The 26,353-nt window shown below is 51.0% G+C and overlaps 5 protein-coding genes across 5 annotated transcripts; 2 read left to right on the forward strand and 3 right to left on the reverse strand.

Annotated features, from left to right (window-relative positions):
- Positions 1-2,933: 2,933 nt before the first annotated feature.
- On the forward strand, positions 2,934-4,669 carry SPBR_02635 (taurine catabolism dioxygenase family protein; the record flags this gene model as incomplete). Its single annotated transcript, XM_040760938.1, has 5 exons — positions 2,934-3,111; positions 3,251-3,484; positions 3,616-3,689; positions 3,797-3,966; positions 4,087-4,669. 5 exons carry the CDS (start codon positions 2,934-2,936, stop codon positions 4,667-4,669), a joined length of 1,239 nt encoding a protein of 412 aa, XP_040620046.1.
- Positions 4,670-13,638: 8,969 nt separating this feature from the next.
- SPBR_02570 (uncharacterized protein) lies at positions 13,639-15,512 on the reverse strand (the record flags this gene model as incomplete). The annotated part of the gene is made up of 5 exons (XM_040760873.1): positions 13,639-13,890; positions 14,009-15,023; positions 15,135-15,268; positions 15,329-15,399; positions 15,491-15,512. The coding sequence occupies 5 exons, from the start codon at positions 15,510-15,512 to the stop codon at positions 13,639-13,641; spliced, it is 1,494 nt and encodes a 497-aa protein (XP_040620047.1).
- A 2,638-nt stretch (positions 15,513-18,150) lies between these two features.
- On the reverse strand, positions 18,151-19,538 carry SPBR_02809 (uncharacterized protein; the record flags this gene model as incomplete). Its single annotated transcript, XM_040761112.1, has 3 exons — positions 18,151-18,514; positions 18,586-19,278; positions 19,348-19,538. The coding sequence occupies 3 exons, from the start codon at positions 19,536-19,538 to the stop codon at positions 18,151-18,153; spliced, it is 1,248 nt and encodes a 415-aa protein (XP_040620048.1).
- A 1,397-nt stretch (positions 19,539-20,935) lies between these two features.
- SPBR_02774 (uncharacterized protein) lies at positions 20,936-22,405 on the forward strand (the record flags this gene model as incomplete). The annotated part of the gene is made up of 1 exon (XM_040761077.1): positions 20,936-22,405. The coding sequence occupies one exon, from the start codon at positions 20,936-20,938 to the stop codon at positions 22,403-22,405; it is 1,470 nt and encodes a 489-aa protein (XP_040620049.1).
- Positions 22,406-22,883: 478 nt separating this feature from the next.
- On the reverse strand, positions 22,884-23,993 carry SPBR_02966 (uncharacterized protein; the record flags this gene model as incomplete). The annotated part of the gene is made up of 1 exon (XM_040761269.1): positions 22,884-23,993. The coding sequence occupies one exon, from the start codon at positions 23,991-23,993 to the stop codon at positions 22,884-22,886; it is 1,110 nt and encodes a 369-aa protein (XP_040620050.1).
- Positions 23,994-26,353: the final 2,360 nt, after the last annotated feature.

A 26,353-nucleotide genomic window follows, 5' to 3' on the forward strand; every position in this document is an offset into this window, starting at 1 on the left:
ACCCGGTAAAATAGAAATAAATAGGAAATTCCGGGAAAAGAGGACAAGAAGAATCCGCCTTTGCAGTTTCTCAAGGGACATTATGTCACCCTCCGTCTTTGCAGTCGGGCTTCACAAGGCCATTGTTTCACAAACCCACAAACAATAAACAACAACGCTACTCTGGCCCCCAAGGGTATTTCTGTTTGTTACCGCCTCCGAGGTCGCCTTACATACTTACGATCAGTACCCTGCTTTTAATGATGCACGCAGCACATCTCACACATTGCTACTTTTGAAGAGGGCATGTAAAGTGTCGTTAGTAAATGGCATTCTTCAGGTGTTTTACCTTAATGGTAGGTCCTCTCCTTCTTCTTCGGAAGACAATATGCAAAGGGTGAAAAACAGCACACTTCAACGGATGGAGCACACCTTAGACCTTACGTTTGTCTCCCATTTTCAACCACCCTTACGAACGCAGTCTTTTATTATCTTTCTCAGCAGTAAGCTGCTTATTCGCCACATCATGCATACCCTTTCTATCCAACCGCCTGTAGCGAATCTCTTCCGGCTGTCCAAATAGCCTGGGGAAGTGCAAAGCCTGGCGCCGTCCGCTGTGATTTAGGGACAACCGTAAACAAAAAGCATGGCAGACCGGCAAGGACGGACCAAAAACGGAGGTGTCTTCGGCAGCTCTTTGTTTGGACGTCGAGTCTCTCTGACCTGCCCGTTTATGCATCAGCCTGCCAACACATTGCACCAGTAGAAATCTTGCATATTGCAACCGCACAAACGAACGTCTGCATGCTCGGAAGCGCAATGCAACGACAAAAGTAAGGCTAGATGCTGCTCCAAGAGACAGACTGGAATCGGTACGGGACTTCTGAAAGAGGTACGGACGATCCGAGATATGCATATGCCCCCAGTAAAACAGAGCAAAAGCGCCAGAGATCTCGTCAAGCAAGGAGCGAGACCTGTATGCCGTCTGAAAATGAATATTGTCACGCGAACAAACGGTCTGTACTGTCTGTGCTGATCATTGTAAGCGCATGCATTGCCCTTCCCAATTCACGGCCTTGCTGCAACGCTCTTTCCCTCTTTGGGTCATTCATGCCGTCGAAACTTTCGACGTTTTTATTTCCACGCCCCGGCCCCCGTTCTTTCCTAACAGCTAGCACTTTGCTCCCCTCCCCGTCTGTGAGCGGCACTAGCCAGGCAAGGGAAAAAAATCCACAGAGTACATTGCGTTTTCCTGCACGATGCATGCAGGTGCAGTCTGAAGAGCCACGCACACCCTCCCTCTCACTATTATTATGGCACATAGCCCTACACAGTTCTTCCTTGGAGACAAGAACATAAGCCTTCGATGGATTTGGGGTTGCCATCCTTATGTCTGCCGTCTGGCTACGCGTGCTCTACGACAGTTTCATCCAGTAGCTCTTTCCCTCTTTTTATGACCGATTTCCCATGCAACTACGTCCCCATTGCACCTTCCTAGAGTGAAACCTAATATAGACGCACAAGAAGCGGCTTCGGCTTTTAAGATTCAAATACCTACGCCACTCCGTCGTGAGGCGCGAATAAGGACTTTATTCACCAAACATGGGGTATGAGAAAATGGAAGGAAATTAAACAAACAAATAAACTGATAACTAAAATATATATATATATATATATATATATAAAAGAAAAGAAACTAAAGTACGTCTGCCGTCCGCCCAAACCGACTTCAAATACTCTGGAGAGGGCGGCATCAGAACGGAGCATTCCGAACAGAAAGAGCTTGGGAAACGTAGTAGAGAAAATAAGTTTTTAAGACGGACGGACTTGACTTGCCCTTTGACCCAAAACTACCCCATCGTTCCCACCCAATCCTGCAACACGCTTTAACCCTGGTCATGAAGCTCGTTCGCGTGCACATTTCGAGACAGAGCAAGACGTTGCAGCACGTAGGAAGCCATTGGGAAAGTAGCCCTCCAGACAAAATAGATTTTGAAATTTTGCAGTTTTCCTCGTCGCTCCTGCGTCTCGCCCGCTCCCTTGCTGCGGGCTGCTTGCTCCTTCTTTTGTAAGTTGTCACGCTCCATCCAACTGGTTGGATATGTCCATCGTCTTTTCTTTCCGTCTCGGGAAGCTCGCGTGTGCGTTTATATCAAAGAGAGCATCCCCAGTTATCCTCTCAGAAACCCATCGCCTTACTCTCGTTTTGCCGTCATCTAAGCATCACGTCTCTATCGTCTAGCTTACAAAGTGCCATCAACTGACTCTGAGGTTGCCATCACAAGCCTCCCACATCAACGAGCTCTCACGTTGGTGTCATCTAATTCTCAAGCAGCCACCACCCAACTCTCAAGTTGCCCTCAACTGCTCTCTTCCATTTTCGTCCTGCGAACTTTGAGCCTCTTTCGGGGGTATAAATAGTGCCCCCTTCAACCACGACCTCGCCTTTTGCCAAAGTCATCCTTCCAACCTATCACCTCGCCTTCTACATCTTTCAAGGCGATAGCCACATCCCTCAACCATTGCCATTTATTGAAAGGCCACACATGCACACGACCAACTGCGAAGCAAACTGTCTGGCGCTGTTGAAAGGGCGAAATAGCTTGTCTCTGCCGTGAGTAGCCCAATTTCTCACCGGGCGCTTGCTGTACTTTGTTTCTGTTTCTTACAAGAACTTCCTACTGACATGCGAACAGGTGTGCCGTGACGTGTTGTTTTTCTATCACCTCGTAACAAGGCGACGATCTCAAACGCCACAGCAACTACACTTGCTGCCAAGCTCCTTGAGCTTTTCGAAATACCCAAACAGAGTTCGACGAACCAGCATTATTCGACGACAGAAACCGTCATAGTCCCGGGATACAGTTCCTTGGAGAACAACTAAAAAGGGTACAATAGCGTTCAGGAGAACGAACCTTGAATATAGCAGTCCCGAATCTCACTCACGCACCGGAATGGGATCCCTGGATGACAGCCAGCCATGTGCTGGCTACTTGCAGGCACCTGGCAACTTGCCATCTCGCCTATCGAGCCCATTGGCCGAGCTGGGTGCCAACGGATCCGGGCCACTTCACGTGTATCTCAGCACTGCCGAAGTCAAGGCTCTGGAACTAGCGCTTTCTGCTTTCAAAGGTATGTCATCAATGGACGGCTTCTAAGCCCTAGGCAAATTCTTCGGAGGTGTTATATATCATTTGTCCCATTTGCGAGCCAAGTTTGTTGTTATCGTATTATACCTTTGTCTTCTAGGTATACTAACAACGAACCATAGCTCTCCAAATTGACGGCCACGAGATCTGCAAAGACAATTTCGTGCCGCCCGCCAACATCCGCGATGCTCTTTTCGCAGCTTCAAACAGCCTCCACAACGCTACGGGCGTTTGTATCGTCAAAGGGCTCAACCCGTCCCTTTACTCTGACTCGGACAATCTCCTCCTGTTTCTGGGACTTGCCAGCTTCATCGGAGATAAGCACGGAATCCAGGATAAGAAAGGCAACGTGATATGTAAGTATCAATCAAACATTTCCGCCTCATATCACTACAAAGTTACCATAAAACGAAAGCAAAAGATTCCAGGTCCATTTTATCTTCAAGAAACGGCCGTCTTTCCTGTCCTCGATAACTAACTGAGGCAGCACATATCACCGATGCGAAGACGTGGACGGTGCCGTATGACAAACGACACGGTGCCCACACAAACCAATCGCTGGTATGTCCTTATTTACCTGTCACTTTGTTTTTTTACGATTTCGCCCCATATAGGGGCTTGTTACCTATACATTTTATACCCTTAGTGTTGAACTGACTATGACGTAGAAGTGGCACAGTGACATGGGTACTGACATTCTGGCCCTCCAAGTTCGCCAAGTTGCTGCCAAAGGAGGGCAAACTGTGGTGGCGTCGTCGTGGAAGATCTATAACGACCTAATGCTTGAACGCCCTGATGTTGTTCAGGTCCTTGCCAAGCCAGACTGGCCCGTCCACATGTAAGTTAACGCTAGCTTTTTTTTTTTAAAAAAAAAGAGCGATTTTGATTTAGCAGCATCGTCTCCAGCCGTTTATTGGATTTGTTTTCAACAGGTCACTAACCTCACAAACGTTGTAAGGTCTGACCGCAAGAGTCGCTACACCCTTGCTCCGCTATTGGTTTTTGAAGACAACAAGCTCCTGCTCAGCTTTGATCCCAGCCGCCTTGGAGCACACCCCGCCATGAAGGCAGGCCGGTCGTCGCGTGCAAAGCAAATCCCCGAGCTCACGCCGACCCAAATCGAAGCACTCAGCGTCGTTTCCGCCATTGCCGACCGTAACAGTGTCAAACTCGACACCGACCCCGGCGATTTGGTCTTCATCAACAACTGGGCCGTCTTGCATTCGCGCAGTTCGTACGAAGACGCGTCTAGTGGCGACGCGACCGGACTGGCGACCCGTCGCCACCTTCTTCGCCTCTGGCTCCGCAGCTCGGAGTTGGGCTGGAAGATTCCGGAAAGCATGCGTGCTCCATGGGAGACGGCTTTTGGCTACACTGACGAAGGATACATTTCGGGAGACCATGAGCAGGTTGTTGCCCGTCTCAAATATGCGGTTGTACCGGAGGCCAAGTACGAGCCGCCCAAGTACACGACTGGATCTGCCACTTTTGTCATTGAGGACAGTGGCAGTGAGACTGAGGAGGACAACGAGACGGACTGATTTGTGGCGTCTGCTACAACCGCTCTCATCGCGAGGCTAATACGTTGATTTTATGGTTGCGATGATTTCCTTGCTTAGTTTTTTACCCAGGTAGAGTTCCAATGTCACTCTTCGCCTTATTTAACTGACCTGCATAATGATGTCTTGCACACCTGGCTATATTTCCCTTGTTACGTTGTATCAACACCACACTTGGGTCTTTTACAGGACACTCTCTTTGTTGTGCCACAGCCTACATTACCGCTTAAAGTATAACCATATGTCCAGAGCCTTGCCGACATAGGGCAATCAATCGCATTCTTTCCGTTTACTCCGAGCTCGATTGGAGACAAATTGATTCAAACATCCCGTGGTCCTTCCACCGTTTGCATAACAAGCGCTTTCTCTCCGTTTGGATATAAAACGTTTGTCACTCGTACTGTGTCCATGCCTGCTGTCCATAACTCTTCCGCAAGAAAGCGAAGCCGGTTAATTCCAATGCCCCTTGTGATAGTTGGGTACTATGTCATACCTGAACCCGACACTTTTACCAAATGAAAAAAGGTAACGGAAATAATTGACAATTTTACCTTCTCGCGGGTTGAAAGTCCATCAGGTTTCCCCCATCCTCTGCCTCTCACTGTAGCTGGCAAGTACATACCGTCTAATAACCGCAGAATGTTAACTGACATAAAGTCACTTTATGTGAGTTTTCCGCGATAGCCGCTATGAAGGACCGGACACTTTTGTCTGTCTCAGAAAGTCGATGTCCCAGTGCTGCCCTTCTACCGGGGAAGCATATTGAAATTTCGCGCAGAAACTCTCCGAATATGCAATATCCTAGATGTCCATAAGACCATCACGTCTTGATGTGTCCATTATGAGTCTTTTGCAAAGGCGGCTTCACGAAGCCTGGACGTTTGTATGGCCATCAGAAGCCTTCTTCATTGATGATGTCAATATCAAGAACTGGATTCACTGCGCTGAACGGGTAAAGCGACGTTCAAAAGCCGCGCTACTTTTAAAACAAAAATAGAAAAATAGTCGACAGGTCGCATTACACACGGACGTTTCTCCAAATTAGAACAGCAAGGCATGGCAACTGGGGCCACCAGATTCCCTGACTTCCCCTTGTTGTCGGGGAATGGCTCAAACTAGCACCTGCTAGGCCCTTTTGTGGAGACGGACCTGGACCTCGAGCTCCACAACACAGATACAATTATGTACCGAATTAACATGTACAGTTTTACAGCTATACTGAAGTATATATAAGTATCACACTAGTATACAGTCTATATAAACTTTTCGCATACAGTATACTTTTCATCTGACGCCCACTCTCTTGTCCATAATTTTTCTATTTCATTTATGACGATGTGAAGTCCTAGATATAATAGTCAAAGTGAATAAATTGGGGCCCTGTCATTGAAGAGTTGTCCACCAAAATCAAAGATGGCGCTAGACGCATGGCTAACACGCTTAGAAACTGGTTGAAGTATAGGAATCAATATCAGTTATGTGCTCGGGTGAAGCGATAAAATTATGTGCCAATCAAGGAGAGGCCGTCAGTGCACGTACACAGTAAAATACGGTGTTTTGTGTGCGAGAAATGTCCCGGGTACCGGGCGGATGAGGTACCCGCTTTTTCTTTCTACTCTGATGGAACCCCAAAATCAAAACGCGCAAGACGGAGTACTCCGTCGGTCGATCCAGAACACGGGGGACAAGTTTGGTGCACGGCCATAAGGGGCCGGTCAAAACAAAATCCAATCACAGGGGTTTGGCATTTATTAAAAAAAAAAAAAAAAAAAAAAGGTGTGGAGAGCATAAGACTATGAACTTTTCTTTTGCTGGTCGATGGCCAGAATCTGTCGGTCGTAGTGCTTTATGGAGGACGGAGTTTTGCACTCTCGGACCCTCGCACCGTAACACATGTCGATTTCTTTCTCCAAGAGTGGTGGTCATGGATCTGCGACTAGGAATTGTGTCCCCTTTCCCATTTCTCCACATTGACGCCTGTCAAAATTGGCCGAAGAGAGAGGCAAACGAAAAAGATTCACAAAAAGCAAAGGAGAAGGCGACAAACGCAAGCATTCCGCACTCTATTCCGCCGAAAAATGGGCCACTTTGTTGTTGCACCAGTGTTTGTAGTCTGGACAAATCTATGCAATGAATGCCCATCTCCGTTTTATTGTGAGAATGGTAAGCGGAGCCTAGTGGCGGACCGGAATTTCACTCCTAAACAAGAATCAGGCCACTCTCCCCGCTATTTCTCAGGTTAACTAACCCAGAGAAAACAAACACACCTCTTCTCTCCCGCCCCGTCGCGTCTTTCCTCTTTGTACTGCGGCAACGATGGCTGTTACGTCGAAGATGTCAAATGTGGCCCTCCCTGTTGGTATCCGTACCGTTTGTTTTGAATACTTTGCAGAACCACTGCAGCATACGCCATTCCGAGCGTCTCCTCTTTTTAACTTGTTAACCACACACCCGAGTAATTGCCGGCTCAGGACTGGCCTGCTTCTGTGCCTTAGTTACTTGCAGAAAGTGATCTAAATGTTCCGATTCCAATATCATAACCAATCGTCGATACAAATGGTATCGGTTGCGATGCGAATGGGGGGCTAGAGCGGCTCTGACGGCACCTGCTGATGGGGAACGGTGGTCATTCTTCGTAAGTACGAATATTTCACCTGATGACTTAACAAATACAGATTGTTTTGGCTATCCTCGAAAGAGAAACGACACTACCGGAGTACATGTGCTGGCCGGCGAAGGAAAGCTTGGTTACCAAGGCTTTGCACTGAGTGCTTAGAAGCTTTGCGGGCTTGTATCCTTCCTTCTTCAGTTTCCTTCTTTGTTTCTTCTTTTTTTTTTTTTTTTTTTTTTTTTCCCCTCTCTGGCTGTATGTTCACTTTCTCTTTTACTGAACATTCAACGAGCCCGTTTGATCTGTCATTGTGCCATAATGTTCGTTGTGCCTAGGCCAAAGCCAGGTCGAAGACAGTAATGTACACGACCCACGTTGCCGCGAAGGCGTACGTAAATATGAGCAAAACTGTTGACGAGACGGCCGTGCAAAGGTCGCATGTTTATGGGCAACTTGTTGCGCTGTCGATCACCATGCGTTTACGATTTTCCATTTTTGTACTAGCATAAGTTGTTGGCTTTTCTTTCTTTCTTTTTCTCCGTCGTCTTTGTTTTGCTCCTCACCCGATATCCATCCGAGACTTGATCAGCATGATGAACAGAAGCATCATTTTATTCCTACTCCGGTGCCACTCTCATCGATGTCAAGCTTCCACTGTGCCTCATCTCCAGTTGCCACACTAATCAAAGTCTGGTCCATTTTTTTCTATTTACTCGCTCCCGACGGACCAGACTGGCAATTTGGACAGCCCGTGTCAAACTATGTGGCTCTGAGCCTCGCCGACCAGCCAAGACCGGCGGGTTCCGTTTGACATATTGTTTTCCCCTTTCATGTCCGTTCCCCCCCACCGCCCCCCTTTTGCTCCTCTTGGTGCCATCGTCGATTCTCCTTTGCCACAAGTGCACTCGCCGCCTGCTGAGAAAGGGTTGTTAGATTGACCAGATTTTCACCGTAACAGCAATAACACCAAACGCGAAACACCAACTAGCAACCATCTGTGTTAAAATCCCGGTAGGGCCGTGGCTAGGTCGTCCGGCATGATACCGCAAACGCAAAGGTGCGGTTCTGTTGGTTTACCCGTAGCGTTCCTCGGTCTGACTGACAGGTCCCATGCTCCATCCGTAATGGCCACTCCCGCCGGTTGTGTTTTGTCACGTTTGCATTCTAGATGACTCTGTCCGGCATGGTTGACTCGCGAGACAGCCCATTCGGCGTTTCTGGGCAGCGGACAGGAGAATGAAAATGGTTTATTCCTGCCAAGGCAACCGACCTCCAAACTAGTTTTCAGCCTGCTCTAGTGCTGGAGTAAAGAGCCTCTTTTCCTCTTTGTGTCTTTTGTCTTTTTGTCTTGTTGTCTTTGATGTAAAGGAGGCAAAGAGGAAAGAGGCAAAGAGTAAAGAGGGACAGCAACAGACTCATGGCGTTTGGATCCCGTTTGTCAATCTCGGCCTAGTCTGTAAAGTCTACCCGTAATCACAAGTCCGCCCCCTATGGCCGCAAGTATCCAGTCCCAGCATCCATTTTGCTGGGTATTATTAGATTAGACGCAAATGTTCGTACGGGATAATCCCACGCTCAGCCCCGAGTGTGCCGGTTTGTGCTCGTCCAGCTCTCATATTTCCACTCTTCCGAGCTTCCGCGTACTTTTGGTGTTTGTTAACAGACATCCATCTGTGATGTGTAATGTACTTGTTTTGACATTTGACATTTGGCAATTTACATTCGCCGTTTGCTGCACGCTACAGAATAGCAAATTTAACTGTGCCCGTCATTGCGATGAATTTCCTTCCAGTATGTACTGGAGATGTCCCTTGTCTCAATCGCAGTATGCCGCCAGAATGCCAAAAAATACTTCAATGCAAAATGCAAGTGCTTCTTAAGAATTGTGGCCTCGTCGTAATGGGATATTCACACGTCAGTCAACGAAAAGATTTCAGTTCGTCACGGACGAAGTACGTAGCAGAAAAAGTAAGAAACAAGCCCCTTGCCAACCCCAACAAGAGGATCCAAAAGAAAAGCTGCCAGCGAATGGAGCCTTTCGTGGACATGTACACACCCAGTTAGATTGCCCCAGTCCTTAGTCTTGCGGTTGTGGCAGTCCGAATACGCCCGCAAGCAGTCCCTACGTTCATACTTGCCATTGTCCTTTAGGAGCGTGGCCCCCTACGATGTACTCTTTCTCCTGGCTCTGTCATTCGCCTTGCAACTCTGTTGCCCTTGGGGACCTCGCCGTCCTAGCATCATTAGTGCTCCTACTGGTGCTCCTACTGCGCCCATGGCCGAACAGCACATTTCCTGGGCCTGAAAACGTTGTACAGGGTTGTAGTCTGATCGGGCTGGCCCCTCATGGCAGCCATATCGAATGTTTATTCAAAACAGGATAGCTATCGGCTGGCCACTTGCCACACAGTGCTTTAAGATGTCCGGGCAAATCACCACACTTGTCTTCAAGGTTTCTGATTTCGGATATTTGATTCCAGGGCCGGAGTAACGAGCAGCTTTTAGATCTCTGCCGTAACGATACCGTCGATGCTTGCTGATGTTTCTCTTGTCCTCCCTCCCTCCTTTCCTCGCTCTTGCACATTGTCCTCCAAGCCCAGAGAATCGCGTACGGACAGGCATCCGTTCATCTAGTCTTGCATGGCCGCCATACTGATGAACATGGATCGGTAGACTGCCAAAAATAAGTGCGCGAGGGCGTCCTCTTTCCTTCTATCTGTGGACTATGTAGTAGACTCACCGGTCCAAATCTTATGCCTCGTGCAAGTGGCTCGTTGTCCGCTTCTTTCCATATGTACGAAGTACGGCATGTTGTATGGTCATTTTAGCTCCTCATATTGCCTTACACGGCACACGGTACCTCCATCTTCTTTGAATAGTCTCAATTCCATTTTGTTCCCCACCCACTTCTTTCACATACTTCTTCTTCTCTTGAATCATCACTCTTCCCGACGGCACTCCAAAAACACGCCACCCTTGCGGACCAGCCATCATCTTCCTGGTGCCCTGCAATGCTACCTACGAAACGCAAGTGTTCCGGATGTCGTAGCAGCTTATTGCTTCTCTTTGCCTAATGCGACGATTCAATACGCCAATGCGCATAATTGTGTGCTTCCACCTGCAGATCAGCCACTGCAACGACGACAACACAGAGACGTGCATCGATGCGACAGGCTGCCAACTGTCTGTGGTAACACAACATTACGGCCTTGGCCACTTTTTAAAGTATCTGGTGCCAGTTGTTTTGAAGGGGGATATACGTTGATGCACATATCGGTCTTTTAAGTTCTCTTCTCCGTGACTTTTCCTCCCGAGCCCGTTTTACTTGGGTTCTTTATATTCACCCCCGTCTCTTCTCGGGTTGGCAAATCTTACAGACTCCGCGAATCATAGTGCCACTTGCCTCCTGTCCTTCAAAGCCTCCATTACCTGCTCACAGGCGAAGATGTACTTTTTGTCACATCAACACCATGCATTCACGAGTTCGGTAGCCCGCCAACAAACGGCGCAGATCAAGCTACGAAACCAGTGCGGCTTCCGACAATACATCGGGCGCCTTCAGTTCCATTAGGGGACAGGGCTGCGAGCCATTACGTCCTAACGATAAACAGGGTGCTGTCCCTGTACATGAGCTTGAGAAAATAGTAAAGCTCGCGACAGCAAAATCAAACGGCAGTCGAGCTCCACAACGGCCACTGCTACCGAGCGGTGGCGAGACAATAGTTTAAAGGATGCAGAAGTAGGGAGAGGGGTCTTGGTCTTGCTGATCTGGTCTGGTCAATGCACGGGAGCCCATCCCCAGGTTGTTCCCTCATGTCCTGTCCATGAGCCCAATCCACATGCAGAACCTCAAAACCTCAGAACCTGTCGTACCAGGATTCATCTATCGTGGCCAAACCAGCAAGCCACGGGTGCCCTCTGATCTCAAGTTCATTCTTCCGCCGACCCCCCTCTTACTCCAGCGAAATCGGACGTCGCGCCCCAGATCCATCAGTCTCTATGATTTCTCACGTTGCAGCACAAATATGCGTGTCATGGACCGAACTGTCAGTGGTAGGGCATGTTGGTTCTGATTACAAATAAGACAGCACGGGATATTTGCTGTCCTGTAAACTGTAGACATTCTTCGATTTTTCGACATTCCATTGCCTGTGCTCGCAGAAGGCACAAAACAGAGCATACGCCATGTTACTATCTTGGTCCATCTGTTGAATCAGACGATACCAAACAAATAACACCGTCATGAGCTGCTGTTCATTCTATCTACAGTACAGTATCCAGGACTCTCTGCATTATAGGCTCTCGGCTTCACACCACTTCCTTCTGTTGCCACTACTCCCTCACACAATTGTTCGTTGGTGTGTCTGCGCCTGACGGGACATCCCATCACAACCATCATCCCTGCTTACCTTCCATCGGCCAATACCTCATTAGTCTGAATTGCGTAGTCTCTCCTCCGGCCAAACCCCCATCCCCTCCTCTTCCTTCTCCTCCTTACTTTACTTCTTCTTCACGATGCCTTCCAAATGTCTACTCTCGGAACCTCCTTCTAAACAGACCAAGGCTTGTCCCATACTGCCAATTGTAACTCTTCCCAGAACAAGACACCCAAGTTCTCTGAGCTCTTCCTTCATCTTGGGGGCCGCGGCCTGCCCGGGTCAGCATCATCCGATGGGTGAGTGTGTTTGACCCCCGCTACCTTCACACCCTCTCACTTGTCATCTCGCTAGTACCCTTCCTCCCCTCCCACACTCTTCATCCACTAAATAACGGAGTAGACTCGTCCTTGCCTGTGAAGCAATATAAGACTAGACAGTTTCATTTGGTTAGTGGTTTAGTGCTTTCTGAAATTATGTTATAGTGAGAAATTCCAGAACATGTCACTTATAGAAGGAGAAACTACGTCCCGACAGTCTGCATACTGTTTGGCACTTCGCGGGCACCTGAAGTGTCTGTAAAGGCCAAAAGGCTTTTTGTTTGGGAACAGGACGTCTGGGGTTTGTGTAAAAATTTCACCTGTATTTTGGTGGCGTTTTCATCATTCCTCTCGCTTCGCCGAGTTTGTACAATGTACTTACTTTGTCGTTTCAGGGGCAGCTAAAAGGTTCTTCTAACGCAGCTGGCCTTATGTTCCCATGCACCTGACGCCAAAAAAAAAAATCTTCTTCATTCAGTCTGCACAGACTGGTCTACTCGCCTATTTATCAGGCGCTTCTTTTTGATCACCTCTCTATCCACAGCGCAGTGTATGTTGAGTTGAGAAAAGACACCGGACTGGACTTTCAGGTACTTGTACATGGCCAGCCAGGCAAGTACCATCTCATAAAACATGCCCAGGTCCCTGCTCAGCCCAGAGCTGGTCCTGTGAAACATTTATTGGATAATCCTTGCCCTTTGTCGTATTGATTTTTTTTATGTTGTATTTTATTCTACAATGACCTCCGATACCCAATACCGTCAGGAAACATGTCTTAACTCCTCCCCAAGGACCTGCACCTCAGATATACCTTCCCATGTACGAAGTATTCCTTTGGTATTTGTATCATCGACATTTTCAAAAGCACCGCTGGTAGCCGGCAGTGAGGCTGAAGGTTGCATACGCCGCAACAATACAAAGACGAGAAACACAGAAGGCAAGTCGAAAACCACATACAAGACTCCAACCAGCCCACAAGAGCATCTGGTGCAACAAGACAGCAACAAGAGCAGCAACACAGGCCGCTCAGATACAAACTAGGTTTTTTATTGCCAATAGGAGTCCGTATCAGGCAAACGACATAACCACGACAGACACCCTCACGTCTCGCAACCAGCCGAAAGCCTTCTTGGCCTTGATTCCATTTCCCACAAAGCATAGACATACCGTGTCTCCCCTAGCACCACTCGGTCCAAAAGACATATGCAGAAGGCGTGAAAGCTTCTATTCCTTCAATATTTCTATGCGGTCTATGTCTGATAAATGTGCTCAAGTTGAACAAAGGAAGAGGGAGGGTGTGGACGGATGACAATGGAGTGAGGAGACGAGGAGGGCTAGAGGTCTGCATCCCTCGCGATATGCAGGTATGCATGTTCTACGAGATGCAGGGCGGCTTGAGACAACGCAAAAAAAGCAAACGAAAGATGCGGGAAGTGTGGGAGGGACGACGGATGGAGGGGACGGCAAGCGGATATGAGAGGATGGATGCTGGGAGAAACTAAAAAGTGTGTGGCCAACTTAGCAATGTTGCAGATCAAACAAAAGAGGAGGCCGAGCAGAAAGACAGAACGAAAAACGCCAGTTGCCGCACTTTGCGTTGTTTACGCACACTCACCCCCATCCAGACACATGCACGATATACCTCTATGCCGATGTGGCCTCCCCCCCCTTGCTTTGCGAGCACGACACAACTGCCCACTTGCCGTTCCACGCCCATCTACGCGCACCCGAGTCGCCTCCGCCGCCATCTGCCTTCCGAAGCTCCTCGTCCTTGCCTGCCGGCAGGCCCACGACCACATCCGCCTTGCACGTCCGCAGTGCCAGCACATTGAGGCCCGAACCCGGTCCCAGGGGACCAATGGCTTCGACAAACGGCGTCGTCGCTTCCCAGTCGACCTGTCATAGTAGTCGGAAACGGTTAGAACGGGTAGAGACGAGCTTGGGAAAAGAAAAAAGAACAAGGGAATACATGGAAGGCGTCGTGATATGATGAGGAAAGACGCGGGAGACATACATCGCTCGTCAGCTTTCGGTAATTCAGGTCGCCCTTGAAAATGACCAGCTCGCTCGTCTTCAGGTCCTCGTACAGCGCCGGTGCCTCTTTGGGCAGCCGCCAGAAACTGCCGGGCTGGGTCCAGAAGATGTTGGGCCGCAGCACCATCTGTCCGTTGGCGTAAAGCTGGCTCCATTCGCCAAACAAAAAGGACAAATCGGCCTTCTCGGTGTCCGTCAGTTTCTCCGGCGCCGGCTTGCCCTGCAGCTCCTCTTCTTCGGAGGGTGTCTCGTAGAAATGCTGCGGGTTCGCCAGCGCATTGAGAAGCGCTGCAAAGTCGCTAGGTAGCACGTCAGAAACGAACCAGGGGATGTTCTTGGGGTGCAGCACGACAACCGTAGCCAGGCCTGCGCGTAGCAGGTAGCCTGCCAGGATGAGGTCGACGTAGAGCTCAAAGCCCGCGTTGTCAAGCACAATGTCGATGCGACGCTCGGGGCTGCTGCTGCCTGGCTGTCTGCTGCTCGCTGACGCAGCATCGCGCGCCTTCGTGAGCGTCTTGTAGGCCGTCGGCAGATCGTTCACTAGGATGTTGGCCTCGGCCTTGCGGCGCGCCTCGGCACCCTGAAGCTTCTGGATATCCTCATACGTCAGGTTGGTGAGCAGCGAGAGGTCCGTGGCATTGCCCCAGAGGCAGATTTCACACATCTCCGCGAAAAGCGTCTCCTCAGCGGAGGCAACAGTTTCTGCGTCACCGCTCTTGTTCGCCTGGTGCGCCTCCAGCTGCTTCATGAGCTCACGGTACCGCGCCGCCAGTTCGAGCACCGCCGGCCGTGACGAGCGGAATGTACGGATTTTTTGCCGCGCAAAGGGATCATAGCGCGTCCAGTGCGTCGAGAGCCGGAAGTAGGTGCTCATGCGCCGGAACAGATAGCACTCGGCGAACAGCCACGGTGCCCTGAGCCACGAGAGGGGGCCCAGCTGGGTAAGCTCAGCGTTGTATGCAGCCACATCAGGCTCGCCGTCGTCGTCAATGGGTCTGTAACAGGGTGTCAGTGTCAGCTGTGTCCTTCTCGTGCCAATGCAAACCCTGATTTTCTCGGCCTTCCGCCTCTCCTCGCTTCCCCTCCTCCCAATAGACGTCACTCACTCGAGCTGCCGGTCGTGCTGCACGTCGTACTTGAGGCGTGCAATCTTCTCGACGATAGCCTTGCCCTCGGCCTCCTTTTCCTTGTCGTCGCCGCACTCGTGTACAGAACGGTAGACATCATCGATTGCTTGAGTCTGGCCGAGTTAGCTCCATTCCGGACACTCGTCTTTGTCAACGGCGACCCTGCGACTCACCAGGATCACTGGCCAGCGCTCGCGGGCCGTCTGCCAGGCAAAAGACGTCTTGTCGCCCGTCGAATAGGCACCTTTTGAAACGTCAGCAAACAAGCGCAATCGAGGGACAGTAGGTTGATGTAAAGGATGAAAGGTTGGCGTAGCAGCTGCAAGGTAACTTACGCCTCGTTATCTCGGGTGCCATGGTGTCGCAATGTGGCTGTTGCGTCTGTCTATTGCTGCTCTTGGATGGCCGGTGAGGAGGAGGTGGGATAAGGCTGTCGCTGTTTGTGACCGCCTGTGCCTGCATATTCCAAGAGCTCAGGTACCTCTCTGGCGGGGCAGGCGCGACACCACTTTTTCTGACGCAATGGCAAAAGCTGGAGGAGGTGGGTTAGGTGGGTTAGGGTGGCAGGCAATTTAGCGGCAAAATGACCCCACGTCGAGGCCCGCCAGGCTAATGACAGCCCGTCATATTTGGTAAATTCTACAGGGGCTCGAGGGGCAAAGCACATTGCTAAATGCCTGGTCATCGCATTGTCAACTCTTTACGATACTAGTAAATCGTCAAACTCAACATCATCAAATTCTACGACTGTCGACTTGTGAACTACTCTACGATAATCATGACGACTGTACTGCATCTACTGTCCCGGATCCAGGTAATTGCGCCTATGTATTTGCTATATCACTTCGAGCGGAACTATTTCACCCACCAACGGTCCAAGTGATCATCGACCTCTTTTGGCCAACAGGAGTATATCTCACATTCGGGTTCGTCCCGTCGAGTATCCCTCCTAGCCGCGTTCCAGACTCAAATATCATCGCGCCGAGCAGTGCCATAAGGGCCCATTGCAAGGATTATCCTAGGCTGCATCGGTATCCTTTCCGTATAGCTATGTCATAGATCGCGCTTGCCAGGTCTTGACAGATGAGATAACGAGCATGCCACCGGTCGACCCCCTTCGTGGCAAGCCCTCGTCGACTGAGTATTTATATTCTAGCAACCGTTCTCTCAACTTAGCCCCCATCACCAACACATCTGGGTCCCATCAACTTTAAACGCGACAAAGCTGTCCTAGAAAGCGTGTTCTAATCTGTGCCGACCTGTGTTATGCTCGGGGACGCTCGACCGTGGCTGATGAGCTGGTAGATAGCTGCCAGGACTCGAAGGCTATGCCAGGAATCTGTGTCGATCAGAACTCTTCCATACCGGTTGACACACCGAGCCCAATGGGCCGTAACATACGAGTATCTGAAACCGCCTCTTGACGGTTTCCACTCGCACTGTCACGATACCAGTATTTACGCTGAGCTTGTCCTTATCGATAGCACTCTTATGTTGTATTTTTCTCTTTTCACAAAAATTCTTGTAGAAGAATAAAACCACAACAACTAAAACTATTTTGTGCCGGGGGAATATAAAGGAGATGTAAAAGATCCTCGTTTTCCAATTATATCCAGTTATTCTTTAAAGAGGACTAACGAGGTTGATTCAGCGTAAGCATCTCGGATATGAAAACTGCCGAAGTGCATCACCAAACCTGGCACCAATACATTGTGGCTTCACCAAATCACACTAACAACTAATATCTACTATAGTCTTTTGCGTCTCTGCGAGCCTCATTTTCACATGACGTTGAAATTAAGTTGAATTTTGACACCTTTGGGATTTCTGTGTAACTTAACCTCAGTTCCACCAGCCGTGTCCCGTCCCAGCAACTAGTTTGCCTTTGTTACTGTGTATTTTTGCCCAGTTTCTAGGGGGTCATTTCTTCGAATTGTTTTGCTAGACAACGATAGGCACAGCACATGAAACCTTGGCGTTCAATTTTGTTTTCTAGACTGTGCCTGCTACTGCGTTGGGAAATTGACTTTGAGCTAGTCGGTCTATTACTGGTGTATGTTCAGAATCATAACAACATTATCACCTAATTTGCCCAGTTGCATCAGTTCTGCCATTTAACCCGAGAGACCAAGGGCAATTATTCGCAACGTTTGCCCCGTATGTCAGTGTCTTTACAGGCACCATTCACTCTTCCTGCTTGTACGACGTACGCTAGATGCAAAGAGGAAGCTCTTTTCTAATTATTATCCCACTTTCCTTGTGCGACAATAAGTAAACAGGGTCCGTTGATGCCTTTCCTCGTGATAAGCTATAAACCAACTTTGCACATCTGTAGATTTGGCCTTATGAAGACGTAATTTGTGTCACGAGGCTCTCTCTGATTCTACATGGCTCCTAGCGTCGCGAATTTTGGAGACACTAATCCGTACAATTTGCATGAGCGGTAATGTTCATGATGGCTCCACGTGCAGTTGATGGCAGCTCGCTGTAGTAAATACATTTATGCCCGTATTTTCACTCTCTTTGTATTGAAATCTTGCTTACTACTCATAGTAAGTCTTCGTACGCCGCGTTCATTGGTCTTGTCATTGTTGACGTTTAAGAAATATGACGTTCTGTCAATGCATAACCTTTGATTGCTCAAATGAGGTAAATTTCCATCGCTAACACAAAGCCTAAACTCATACGCCGCCGTCATTTCTATACATAACAATTCCAGACAAATATTCATAACTCACGAGAGGCCATAGAAGCTCTAACCAGTACATGCAAACATGTTTAGCGTGCCCTGTCGCCGCCAATCTCTAATGCAAGCTTCCATAACAAATCCAGACACACCAAGCAAAACCAGACGCATAAAAGGAAAACAAAAGACAAACGGGAGACTGAGGGACAATGAAGTCGAAATGCTGCAAGTAAGAGGTCCATGTAGCCATAATTCGGCCAGAACTGGCGAGTCCATTTTATCGCCACCATTTCGGACATCAAATGATATTCAGAATCTTTCAAAGAACCGGACAGCGATGCGGCACAGGAGCCAGACAGTGCCGACAACGGAGAATACCTGAAGGATCTCTCCTAGGTACTGCGTTCGTACCTCGGTCTCAACGTATTCAGGCCGTTCGCCGTCTTCGACCTTGGCAGATGAGGCAGGTAGGCGGCCGGTTGACATGTACTGCTCCATGATGGCATCCTTCTCGTACCATCGGTCGCGCAACCACTGATCAAATGCTTCGGCCGTCTCAAGGGGAATGTCATCGACACGGAACCGGCGCCAGTGGAAGTTGACCGATTTCGGAGGCTGGCCCTCGAAGTACGTGCTCGAGAGCGAAAAGTAGTCCTCGCCGTACTTGCCACGGCTGTTGCTTTATCTTAGCATGCCATTCATTCCTAGAGTGTAAAGAGAAAAAAATTGGGAGAGTGAACTTACGGAATTCCCTCGTAGGCAACGGTACAGTCGTAGACATATTCGACAGAGCCTTTGAGCTCCGTAAGACAAAAGTACATGCCCGTGCTGCGTGGCAGCAAGATATGCTCTGGGTCCTTGTAGTTCATCTTTTGTGCCCACGCGGCAGATTTCCGGCGGCCATTAGCCGACGCGTTGGTGCCCTCAGGGAACAACAACAGCCACATAGGGTCAAGATATGTCTTCCCGTCGGCGTCCGTGTGCGGTGCACGAAGCTTCTCCAGACGGTGGGCCATGCGCGGCCGATCGACGGACATTTTGCGCGACATAAAGATGAATCCGAAGAACTGCATTCCGGCGCCGAGGATGGGGATATACTTGAGCGACTCCTTGAGGATGATGTAGATGAAACCGTCCATGCGGCGTTTGTTGGCGTATCCTACCCACCACAGATAGATCCAGTCGGTGTAGATCTGGTGGTTGGCAATCATGACCATGCGGTTGGGGAAGTCGAACTCTACACGGCCGTCCTTGGTTTTCCGGATCTGGCCGGCTACCGACTTGTCGCCGCTGATGCGGATGGTTGTCGGGCCCCACCAGTAGGTCATCGTTGCAATGGTGATGCCAAATAGCTGTTTAGTGTACGCCATATAGCTGTAGAACAAATCACGGTTGATCCAATAGAGAGGCGCGCCGACCCATTGCGTGAGGTGGATCCTATGCTGTCAGCACGACGAATGTTCTTTCAAAACTTCTGGTAAATTCCTCCAAACCCCGGGAACGTACGCAATCACTGTCGCAAAGAAAAAGACAGCAAACAAAGCGCCGCGCAATATCTGCACTGCTTTGCCGTGTCCTTCTTTACCGGAAGGATGCTCGGCAATGGCAGGCACACCACCAGTAACGCCGGCGGTCAGATTCGGGGCCGGGACAGGGTCGGTCGCGGGCTTCGCTCTTTGGCGGAGCTCGGAGTCCATGGCCCTCCTTTCTCTTTTGGTATGACGTATGTGGTGCAGTTGAATGGCCAAGAGCGGGTCTTTATCGGTATCTCTCGGCGCCTGCCCTTCAACAAGTATTGCTGGAGTGCAAAAGCGTCAAGGTCAGGCCTTGAACTGGTTTAGAGCTGGTGCGAAGCTTCTGTGTGCCGCGAGAATATATGCCAAGGCTCGGGGTCTGTCGATCCAAGAAGGTATTAGAGACGTGAACGTCGAAGTGTCTCGAAGTAGCCGTGTAACAGAGCCAACACAGCGTGACGCGGCGCATGCGACATGAACCGGCCAAGGGACGAGACGTTAAAGGAAGGGAGGCCACCGAGCAAGGGAGTGGACACAAAGGCAGAAGTACACCGAAACAGCGGGAGTGCTTGGCGAAGAGAGGTTTTAAGATCGTTGGGTTCGAAGACAACAATGGGAGGTGAGCAGGTGACAGCCGAAGGATCAGCTAGCTGCCTAAGAGCTAGGTGGAACGCCCTGTCGGGGACCGACCCTTGAAGTGCGAATAGCGAGGGACGGCAGGAAGAAAGCAGGGACTGTAGTGCTGATCGATCTTGCCGTGTGCTAGGTTCTGCTTCCTTCCGTCTGTTGAAGAGACGACGCAGGGAAGGAGATGAGTGTTGAAAGTACAAGGGATTGGCGAAGGGAAGGCACGACGGAAGCGTCGTCAGTAGTAGCTTCAGGCAAGAATTCTCAAGACGTAAGAGCTTCAGAGCTCCTTCCCCGCCATTGACACATTCTGCGACCTTAGCGGTCTGGACAGCACTGTGGCCGAGCGATCCGAGAGCTGCAGGTGCTAGTGGCTGCTGGGATGGCTGATGTTTTAGGGGGTCGAAGCACCAAGTTGGACGGAAAGGCAAATCAGAGCACAAGGGTCCCACACAGTAATTACCAGACCAGAGCACTCAAACATCTGCCCGAGAGCACCCTAGCGTAGGCAAACGCCTACCGTGAGCACTCATTTGCGGGGTGTGTGATGGGTGCCGCGAGCCGAATTAAATAAAATACTAAAATAAAATACTAAATTATCAAAACCATCTGCAAAACTAACGTCACGAACGAGTTGCAAACAGAACGGACCACGACGAAATAACAATGTCGCCAAAGACACCCCCGAGCAGGACCTCCTGAACTTTAGATTTCGTTCAAAACAGACCTTAAGGCATGCACGTTGCTTTGATCCTGCCGGCGTTCCCATTCGCTCACCCAACGACAATGGTGCATCCTCTCGATCCCACGAACTTCCTTTTCGCGTGCCCGTGCTGCTCACACGACAAACGAGGACAGACAAGCTCGACGTCAGAAGACTGAACGTATCGTTTAGGGGGCACGAATACACCGGCAATTACCACTGTTGTAGCTGAACCACACGCATCCCTACCATGGCGGCACGACCTGCATTTCGGGCCATGGTCGGGAGCCTGAAGCAGCCAAGGCTATTCTCGACGACTCTGCCTCGGCGCGAGCTGTTCGATATAACACACCTGCCCGACCGGACGATTCCGCGCTACGAAGAAACGCCGGCATCGTCGTTGCTGTCGCTACAGTGGCCGCAGCCGCCGCGCAACGTCCTGATTATGCCCAAGCTGCATGCGCCGCATGTGACACGATCGGCTATTGAGCTTGCCCGGCATCTGGCTAAGAACTACCCAGATCTGCGGCTCGTGTTCGAAAGCCGTATTGCCAGCGACATCCACGAGTCGCTGCCGTTCCCCATCTACACCGTCGTCGGCAACAGCGACCCAACATCCATTTTCCCCCGCAAAATCGACGTCATTACGACGCTCGGCGGCGATGGCACGATCCTGAGGGCAGCCAACCTCTTCTCGCTGCAGCCGAGCGTGCCACCAATACTGTCCTTTAGCATGGGCTCGCTGGGGTTCCTGGGCGAATGGAAGTTTGACGAGTACAAGAGCGCGTGGCGCGAGGTTTACATGAGTGGCAGCGGCGTGGCCGTCGACGACCTGGTCGGCCCGCATACACAAGCTGCAAGCCAAGGAAGCCAAGGCGGCGCGGGCGGCCTGACAAAGTCAGTATCGGCAGCTGACACTGCAGCTCTGACACGCTCCGCCGGCGAGCCTGAGACCGACAAGCCGGTGTCGTGGGGCAATGCGCGTGGCCAGAGCATGGGCGTGAAGCGGGTGTCTCGGATGCTGCTTCGGCACCGCCTCAAGGTGGGCGTGTACGACCAGAATGGTGTCAACATCAACGGTCAACTGGTCCCTACTTCTGTAACCGATCCCAGCCACGGACCTGGCCAGGCCCAGAGCAGCACACCCAGCTCGTCACGCTCATCACAGACTCCACCGCCGGCCTTGCACGCCATCAACGAGCTGCTGATCCACCGTGGACCACACCCACACCTGGCCATCATTGACATTTTCCTGAACAACCACTTTTTGACCGAGGCCGTGGCCGACGGCATCCTCGTGAGCACGCCGACGGGCTCCACCGCGTACTCGCTCAGCGCCGGCGGGTCCATCATCCACCCGCTGGTGGGCTCGCTGCTGATCACGCCCATCTGCCCGCGTAGTCTCAGCTTCCGACCGCTGGTGCTGCCTCTCAACACCAAGGTGGTGCTGCGGCTCAGCGAGCGCAACCGGGGCCGCGAGCTCGAGGTGAGCATCGATGGCAAGCGCAAGACGGGCGTGGGGATCGGCATGGAGGTGCGAGTCGAGGGCGAGAATGTCGGCCCCGCGGCGGACGGCAGCTGGCGCGGCGGCGTTCCGTGCGTGATCAGGGCACCCAAGAAGGGCGATTCCAACGGTGTGCTCGAGGACGACGACGGTTGGGTCGGCGGCCTCAACGGCCTGCTCAAGTTCAACTACCCTTTTGGAGAGGTAGCGCCGTAGGGGTATGTGATCACGATCGACGGCCACCTTTTACTTTACGTTGTGAGACGCAGCACGTTCAACGATCCGGAGTTTGGATACTGAGTATGGGGCAGCCTCACCTGTTTCTCTGGTTTTGATTCTGCATTTTGAATTTGCATCGCATGGCGTTTGTCTTTGTTGATTCCCGGTTCATTTGATTTCATTCTCTTCGCATCACCACTCCTTAGTTGTTGTGCTGCAATATGTCTGAGCAAGTTTAATTAGTGGAACTAAGGTAAAGCATATATAATGGTATCTCCCCAAACTGTCAGGACATGAAATGTAGCATTGCCTCTCATCGCGTTCTCTTCCTCCTCTCTGCCATTATGTGATATTCATTAGAACTAACATGAATCGACTAACTGTCGCACAACAATTTGAAAATGCACAAAATTCGCGGTCGCATTGGCCATGTACCGGCGGTCTTGACACGTCACCGGCCACAGCCTCTGGCCATTTACAGGACAATCATCAGGATGCCCGCGGCCGCACCGACCGTCAGCCACAGACCAAGGAGGCCGTCGCCAGCATGGGTAAGGGAGACTGCCGAGTTCACGGAACCGGCCCCGTTCGGCAGCGTGGGTGTGGTCGTGGTCGTGGTGGCTCTGTGGCGGGTGGTTGTCTGTTCGGCAGAGGAGGTCGGCGCCGGCGAGGAGGACGAGTCCCCGCCGGGGCTACCGCCGCCAAACGAGGCGGGCTCGTCGGTGGTGGTCGAGCCGGCCAGGGACTCAAGCGAGGTGGCGGCGGCGGGCGTGTAGGGCGTGAAGGTGGACGAGATTTCGGAAAAGGACGATCTGGCTTCAGCCGAGTCCGTGGCCGACACGCTCAGGATGGTGCGGGTGGTGGTGCGGGTGGAGGTGACGACGGAGCGCGTCACGTCGATCTCGTACCAGTAGTAGTAATAGTAGTAGTAGGTGATGGTGAAGTAGTAGGCCTCGTAGTTGTAGTCAGTGGCCGTGCTGGGCGGCGGCGTTGTGTAGGTGCGCGTGGTGGTTTGCGAGCGCGTGACGGTGACGCCGCCAGTCACATAGGCAGTACACGACGAGTCGGTGCAGCAGACATCGTATGAGAGATCGGCGTATTTGTAGCAGTGGTTGCCGGCGTCGCAGTACGACTCGTCGCCGCAGCAGACGGCGCCGGGAGGGTAGCAGTGGTTCTGGCCGCAGCAGCCGTGTCCGTCTTGGCACGGCGCGTTGGGGCAGCAGGTATCCGCCGGATCAATGCAGTAGCCGTAGGCGCAGCAGTCGTCGTAGGTCGGGCAGCAGCGGCCAAAGTTGGAGCAGTAGCCGTAGCCTGCGGAACAGTACTGCCGCTTGTTCAGCAGGATGTCAATGACGGAGCGCGAGGTGACGACGCCGTCGGACGAGTTGGTGCCGGTCTTGGCCTGGAATTTGCCACCAACTACGGGCAGGACCACATAGTGTTTGTCGCGGTTGTCGTACTCCAGCACACCGGGCCGAAGCAGAGCCTCGCGGTTGACCAGCGCGATCTTATTGTCGAGAGCCACGTCGGCAGTCGCCCCGGACACAGAGGCGGCGGCCACGAGCAAGGACGACCAGGCACGCATAGTGAAGCTGTGGCGGGGACTGGTTGTGACTTGTGCCTTGTGAGGAGGGGGAATGGTGATCAAAAAAGTAAACTCTGCGAGCTCTTTTTGAAAAATCAAAATCAAAATAAAAAAGGGAGGTATGCAAAAGAGGTTAACCCCAACTTCGTGTAAGTCGCAAGCTGCAGAAAAAGAAACGGTCACAAGGCATCGACGGCACAAACAAAAGTGATGAGGGTAAACGAGCTTTAATACGGTAGATACAGGGGCCAGTTCAGATCTCAAGGCAGACAGCTCCGTCAACCGGCGCCTGTCATTCGTGGAGGTTGACCAGGTTGGGTCCAGAACTTGTTCGTCTGTACTGGGGTAGGCGTTCTTTTCCTTGAGAGTCTGTTATGACCGGCGTGTGTGGCAGTTTCGTGTTATGTTTCTTTAGTCTTTCGTTTCGTCTGTTGTCATCTTCTTTTCTCGCAGATTTCATTCCGCTCAACAGCCCTGTCTAGTTCGAATGCCAAGAGCGGCGCCCCTCAACACTACTTATCATACTTGTCTCTTCATGGCACACCGTCCGGTGGACGCACTGGTGTTGTGGGAGTTTTGTTGCATGCTGACGGCAGGCATCAGGATAGCAGAAGCAGCTCCGCAGTAGACGTCGTATTACTTGCACCCCCATATCTACCGAGTTGTCCTCATCAGGCAGACTGGAGAAATACGGTGTGCCACGATGTATGGCGCACAGTCACAATGGGGATGGTCCTCTTGTGCATTTTTGTGTAAAAGAGTGCAGCTTCGAAGCCAAGACAGCCGGCGAAAGCACCCCTGCTTCAAAGGACTAAGTTTGGAGTAGCTCAGACGTCCATCCAGCGACGAACCGTTGAACAGAGCTGGTCGTTCTTGGCTTCACAGCCTAGTCCGTTTTGGTCCTTCGTGTTTTCGTATCGGAACATGTTTAACAGAGCAGGCCGCAAGCCAAAAGGAAGTACCATTGCGAGCAAGAGATATGAGTCTGCATGGGCTAGGTTGACTGGGGAAATAGTGGTGGGGAGCTGGGAGGCTGAGGCTCTGGGAACGAAGGGTGGACGTCGAGCGTAAGGCAAAGATCGGCACATTTTCTGTGTCTGGCTGGCTTCTGTCTTCTTTCTGTTCGTTTTTGTCTTTTGTTTGCAAAACGTGCCTTTTGCGTCGTCTCTTTGTTTGGCTCCAAGGCCCCAATCTTTCTACGACGTCCTATGGCTGGTAGTTGGTTTTAAAGCTTCTCGACCGTCCATCAACGGCGACGCCGTCATTTCACACAGAGAGTCTGCTCGGGATGGGTAGACAACCAGACCAGAAGGCACCGTCACCTGCGTGCGTAAAGGACTTTTGAGGTCCTTGAGGCAATTCCCAACTGCGCTGACGGCGGCCTTTTGCTTTACCTTTCTCCACTGCAACAAGGTTTTAAGGTTATAATTGTGACGCCACCAGGTCAGACGAAATTTGTAGTATTCATTGCCTGGAAGAAAACTGGGGGCTGGCCAGTGTCCTTGCAAAGAAACCATGGAGCGCAGAACAACTGCACACCCTCCCTTGCCTGGTGACAACCGATGCGACGCCAACAACACTCAGCTTTGTTCAGACCCGAGGGGTAAAAGAAGAACACGCAACCAAAATTGAAATGGACCATAAATGTCGAGATGTACGGCGTGAATGGGATGTCGATATGACTGAACAAGACGGCAGAATTCTCGTTGCCAATCCAAAGCGAGTTTCTAAAATTGCACGACAAAGACGGTTAAGAGACAAAATGAGACGAGAAAGAAGAAGCACAACGCCGAGGCGGCCTGTTCGGTCGGCCAGCGACGTATTTTTCCATATCCCAATGTCGACGTGCGCAACGTAATGTAACCCTGGCAGGGGCGGAGAGTCAAAAAAAACGACACCGCCGATCTTGGCTCGTTTACTGAATTTGATCTTGGCTGACAGCTGCTCAGCCTCTCATTGTTTCCTTTGCTAGTTTTAGTTTTCTGGGCTGCTTCCTGTTTCCTTTCTTTCGCACCGAGGCACCCCCTTATTTCGTCGTCGTCTACTGGCTGCCCTTTTTTTTTTCTCTCATTCAACTCACGGACCCTTTTTTCTATTTTCCTGTGAATGGTTCGCCGTTCTTTGGATCACGACAACGCCAGCTCCCGCTACTACTGTGTCACCAAACTTCAATGACGCCAAGACGGCCACTCTTTCTCCCCTCCCCTGTCACTTCGCCTCTTGTCGCATTCGGTGGCTGCCTAAGATACGCAATATAAATTGAATTGCTTTAGTCTCGTGATATTCATGGTATGTGCTCTCAGAAGTGCATAATCAAAGATCTCTCAGTCGGATAGCACAACGTTTTTTGCGTAGCCATT

Source organism: Sporothrix brasiliensis (genome assembly GCF_000820605.1).
Source record: "Sporothrix brasiliensis 5110 chromosome Unknown Cont17, whole genome shotgun sequence".
Classification (NCBI taxonomy): Eukaryota; Fungi; Ascomycota; class Sordariomycetes; order Ophiostomatales; family Ophiostomataceae; genus Sporothrix; species Sporothrix brasiliensis.